At 38.1% G+C, this 5,364-nt stretch overlaps 1 protein-coding gene across 1 annotated transcript in view; it reads right to left on the minus strand.

Moving 5' to 3' along the window:
* Window positions 1-4,487: 4,487 nt before the first annotated feature.
* The window catches only part of LOC123502482, an 8,035-nt gene continuing 7,158 nt past the window's right edge, over window positions 4,488-5,364 (minus strand). The window contains exon 3 of the mRNA XM_045251616.1: window positions 4,488-4,947. Within this exon, the coding sequence (XP_045107551.1) occupies window positions 4,735-4,947 (213 nt within the window). The 3' untranslated portion in view covers window positions 4,488-4,734. The remainder of the gene's footprint in view (window positions 4,948-5,364) is intronic.

The following is a 5,364-nucleotide window of genomic DNA, read 5'->3' on the forward strand; positions in this document are numbered from 1 at the left end:
CTCACAAATCTTACCGACCACAATTGTTAGTGACACAGGTCTATAGTTAAGAGGCTCTTCCTTACTGCCTCCCTTATAAATGGGCACCACTTCAGCTCTTTTCCACTCCACCGGTACTTCCCGGTTTCTAATGAGCACCTTATGATATCATATAATGGATCAATCAATTCTTCTCTACATTCCTTCAATAATTTTCCTGAAACTTCGTCTGGTCCCATCGCTTTATCATCTTTAAGTTCCTCCAACATTTTATATAACTCCTTTTTAGGTATCTTAATGTCATCCATGTGCACATTTCCTTCTACATTTTGAGGCTTTACAAACATTGTTTCTTTAGTAAATACTTGTTGAAACCTATTATTTAGCAATTCCGCGATATTCCTAGGGTCATCTACTATCCCTTGCTCTCCTTTTAATCTTTCAATGGACTCTCTCTTTTAAGTTTACCATTTATGAACCTGTAAAACAATTTTGGATGTTCCTTACTCTTGTCTACAATATCTTTTTCAAATTTTCTTTCTTCCTCCCTCCTTACCCTCACATACTCATTTCTCGCCACTCTATAATTCTCCTTATTTAGTATATTCCTGTTCTTTTTCTATCTTTTCCAAGCCACATCTCTCATTTCTTTAGCCTTAACACAAGTTGCATTAAACCAATCCTTTCTTCCTTCCTCTCTCGGTTTATACTGTGATACAAATTTCATAACTCCTTCTTTATAATATTTCATAAAAATCTCATATTTTTTTTGCACTTCTCTGATTTGTAACATCTCCTCCCAATCTAATGTTCTAAAATAATTGTTCAAATTTTGTGTGTTCATCTTACTATAATTCAATCTACCACTCCTGTATGTCTCATCTCTCCTTCGCTGTGTTATTGCCATCTGCATCTCCATAACCACATGATCACTCTTCCCCAATGGACATTTATATTGTATATCCGCACATAGGTACACTTCTCGTGTTAACACCAAATCCAGTCTAGCGGGTTCATCATCTCCTCTATATCGAGTATTTTCTTTCACCCTCTGTTCCATCATATTTTCCATCATTAGATTAAGGAATCTCTCTCCCATGCTTCCTCTCCAACACCACTTACTAGATTTTCCCAATCCACTTCTTTACAATTAAAATCTCCTACTAGTATCACCTTTCTTTTTCCAGTTTCCACTTTGCAAACTCTGTAAAGTATCCTTGATCATATTGTCGTATTCCTTAATGTCCAAGAATTTGTTTTAGGAGGTACATAGGTCACCATGATTATTAATTCTTTTCCATCACTTTTTAACCTTATGCTTATCACTTCTGCATTGTTCTTCCCATACCAAACCTTATCCACATTTATCTCCTTCTTCGTCATAATCATAACTCCTCCTCCACCTTTACCCTCTCTATCCTTTCTCCATATATTATATTTATTATCCAAATTTACCTTTGTTTTTTCATGTAATTTTGTCTCCGTCAAACACACTATATCAGGCTTGCAATTCTAATCTACTTGACAGTATTCCATCTATATTAGTATACATTACGGTCCACCTACTGGTCCCTCTAGGGGTTCCTCTGCATTCCTTCTTTCCACATACCATTTTTTGACTCTCTCTCCTATAACTCTCCAAAAAAACTTTTCCTTTTCCTCTTCAGACTGTTCATTATTTTTTCTTCTTGCCTCTTCCAACGATTCAATATATCTTCTCCTCTCTTCCTGTGTGTGTGTGTGTGTGTGTGTGTGTGTGTGTGTGTATGCTCACACTACAAGCAGAGCGGTCCGGTTAGGTGTTCACACAATAAGCAGAGCAGGGTGACCTACTCAAGAATTCTGGGTGTCCTCTTAGCCACAGAGCAGGTTATGATAAAAAAAAAAATAATAATAAATAAATAAATAGTGTCAAATTCCACAGTGTTTACCTGGAAGGACAACAAAAAATTTGACGATATATAAAGGAACGTGAAATTCTGTTGGTAAAGTCATTGTGTGTGTGTGTGTGGGCTCACTGATCTGTACAGTGTGTTTTTCTCTCTTCTCTCTCTCTTCCTTCTTTCTTTTATGTTTCCTCTTCTTCCTTTCATTTTTCCTCAAGGGATGGAACAGCTGTAGGAAAATAAGAAAAAAGTGTTTTCCTTTCATGTATAGGACCAGAATATCACTTCCTTCTCTCTTTTCTCTCTCTTCCTTCGTTCTTTTATATTTTCTCTTCTTCCTTTCATTTTTCCTCAAGAGATGGAACAGCTGTAGGAAAAAGGAAAAGGGTTTGTGTTTTCCTTTCATATATAGGATCAGAATATCACTTCCTTTTCCTCTCTTCTTTTCTCTCTCTTTTTTTTTTTTTTTTTTTTTTTTTTCGTCAGTTTCCTTTCATTTTTCCTCAACGGATGGAACAGGTGTGGAAAAAAGAAAAGTGTTTTCCTTTCATGTATAGGACGAGAATATCACTTCATTCTCCTCTCTTTCTCTCTCTCTTCTTTCTTTCTTTCCTCTTCCTTTCATTTTTCCTCAAGGGAAGGAACAGCTGTAGAAAAAAAAAAAGTGTGTTTTGTTTCATGTCTAGGACCAGAATATCACAAAATCAGCTTTTCTCAGCAGACTATTAATATAAAGAGTCAAATTGTACCAGAACTATGCACAGTCTGGTCATTGATTGTCATTTTGTTGTCAGCAATAAAGGCTCACACTGGTGGACACCTTGGCCGTGGGTGGAGTCGTGGAGGGCTGCTGGCTTCCCACCCACAAAAAATGTGCCACAATAATTATTTTGCGTCTGTACGTCCAAAACAATGTCAAAATTATTGCCGCTAGCAACCACTCTGCCCACTCTGCTTGTAGTGTGAACTTACCCTTAGAGTGTGCTGTGTGGGTGTGTTTGTGCTTGTTAATCACTTTTTTGTGGTTTTTGAAAGGGTATGTTAAGTTTTTAGGAGGTGTGTGTGAGGTGAGGGTGTGTCAGGGTGTCAGGGGTGTATCAAGAGTGTATCTTAGTCTGCAGATTGCTTCTATGAATTCAGTACTGAGACACATTTTTACATTGAGATTTGTATACTATTAGACCATTTTATTGACAATAGCAAGGATCTATGGTGGTCAGAAGATTAATGGCAACAGTCTTCACTATTTTAACCCCTTCAGTACTAGGACACATTTTACCTTGAAATTTTTGTACCATTAGACCATTTTATTGACATTAGCAAGGGTGTATGGAGGGCACAAGATTAATGTGTGTGTGTTGTTTTTAAAATGTATTGTTTTCATGTATGTTATTACTATTTGATTGTTTATTTTGATTTCTCTCTCTCTCTCTCTCTCTCTCTCTCTCTCTCTCTCTCTCTCTCTCTCTCTCTCTCTCTCTCTCTCTCTCTCTCTCTCTCTCTCTCTCTCTCTCTCTCTCTCTCTGATTGTTGAAACAGTTTGTAAGATTGTGTCACTTCAAAACCAAACATTTTTATCTTTGAATAATTGTTAACATGAAAGAATTGTTTTAAAATATTTTGTGAAGTTGAAAAGTGTTTTAAAATTTTGCTTATTTTATATTAAGTTGAAAATTTGTGTAGACTTTTATGTATAGATTTTGCTCAGTTTTTATACTAAGTTGAATCTGTATAGATTTTGCTCATTTGTGTAGACTTTTATGTATAGATTTTGCTCAGTTTTTATACTAAGTTGAATCTGTATAGATTTTGCTCACTGTTTTTATACTAAGTTGAAAATTTGTGTAGACTTTTCACTGTATTCTTTGTATATATAAATTTTTTTTTTTTATTAAAATATTTGTAGACTTCCTGGCAATGTAATAATGTAAAGAATTGTTAAATAAAAGTCTAGGGAGACTCTTGCATTTAATTTTAACTCCAATATGGATCTGCCTAATCTCCGGAGACTCTTTCGAGTATTTTTGACTTAAGTACATTTTTAGGGCCATTTGTGGGGGTTTTTAGGTCCATTTTCTGCATTTTAGGGCCATTTGGGGTGTTTTGGGGTCCATTTGGGAATTTCCTGCATTTCTTATGGGTTTTTTGGCCAGTAGTGCAGTATTTAGGGTCAGTTTGGGGGTTTTGGCTAGTTTTTTAACCATTTTCTGCTGGTTTTTGGCCAGTAGTGCAGTATTTAGGATCTGCTTTGGTTTTTTTTTGCTTTGACCAGTTTTTGCCGTTTTTTTGGCCAGGTATGCAATATTTTTTTGGACTTTTCCATAACTTTTCAAGGATAATAATGTCTTTTCTTAGTTTACTCATTTTTTTTCACCCCCACATTTTAATATTTTCACATTAGCTCATCTCTCTCCATTTTCTTGTATTGCTATGATAAAAAAAAAAAGCATGAAATTAGTTAGCGTGTTTTTTATTTCTGGCCTTTTATTGTTTAGAGTGAGTGTGGGAGGTTGATGGAGGCAATATTGGTGTGTCAGACAGTGACCTAAGCCAGCCTGAGGCGACTACTGACTAGTCAGCCACAAATATTCCCAGGAAAGGAAATTCTCCAAAACAATAAAGATTTCTTCACAATTTATTATTCAATCATGACAACAGCTCCAGGTACAGTGACACCACCATAAGGAGGTGGTGGTGGTGGCGGCGGCGGCGGCAGGCGTTGAATGGCAGGTCTGCGATGAATCTTTCACTGGACGGAGCCGGCGGTAGTGGTGGTGTAGCAGGTGTCTGGTGGCAGGGGGGTGGGTGGCCTGAGTTGGTAGGGTGATGGGGAGAGGGTCAGTGAACGCGCCGTCATCCACTCAACAAACTATTCTCCCTTAGCGGCAGCAGCAGCAGCAGCAGCGGCGGCGGCGGCGGCGGCGACCATCACAGTGCGCGATGCAAGGCAGAGAGAGTCCTTCCCTGATCTTGAAACGGTGGCGGAGGCAGAGGGGTTAGTAGTGGGCGTTGTCAGTGAAGACAGTGCAAGGTACACAAGGCTCATTACCGCTGTGGAGTCAGGCCTTTGGATCGTCAACTCCTGTAATGGACAAAAATGAACAAAAAAAATGAACTTGTTCACTAATTATCCCTACAGCTAACAGGCAACATTGCCCTAAACACTCCTTCACTGCCTCAATCAGCCTTTCACTCTTCATTCTACGTATTCTTGATACTACCACCACCACCACCACCACCACCACCACCACCACAAATCGAACATGAACATTAGTATCCGAGTTTACCAATTACCTACATCACTCTTGAACCTCTTAAACATCTACGCCCGCTTACCACTAAGAACTAATTTCAAGAATATATCCCCAAACTTACCGTTATACTACCACATCTCGTTTCTAATGCACGTACCTTGAAACACCAGCCCCGTTACGTTAAGAAATCCACGTTAAGAAATCCTGTCCACTCATTCTTTTCGCAGAGGTAGCCATTGTATAAC

Source organism: Portunus trituberculatus, chromosome 11, assembly GCF_017591435.1.
Source record: "Portunus trituberculatus isolate SZX2019 chromosome 11, ASM1759143v1, whole genome shotgun sequence".
NCBI classification, from domain to species: Eukaryota; Metazoa; Arthropoda; class Malacostraca; order Decapoda; family Portunidae; genus Portunus; species Portunus trituberculatus.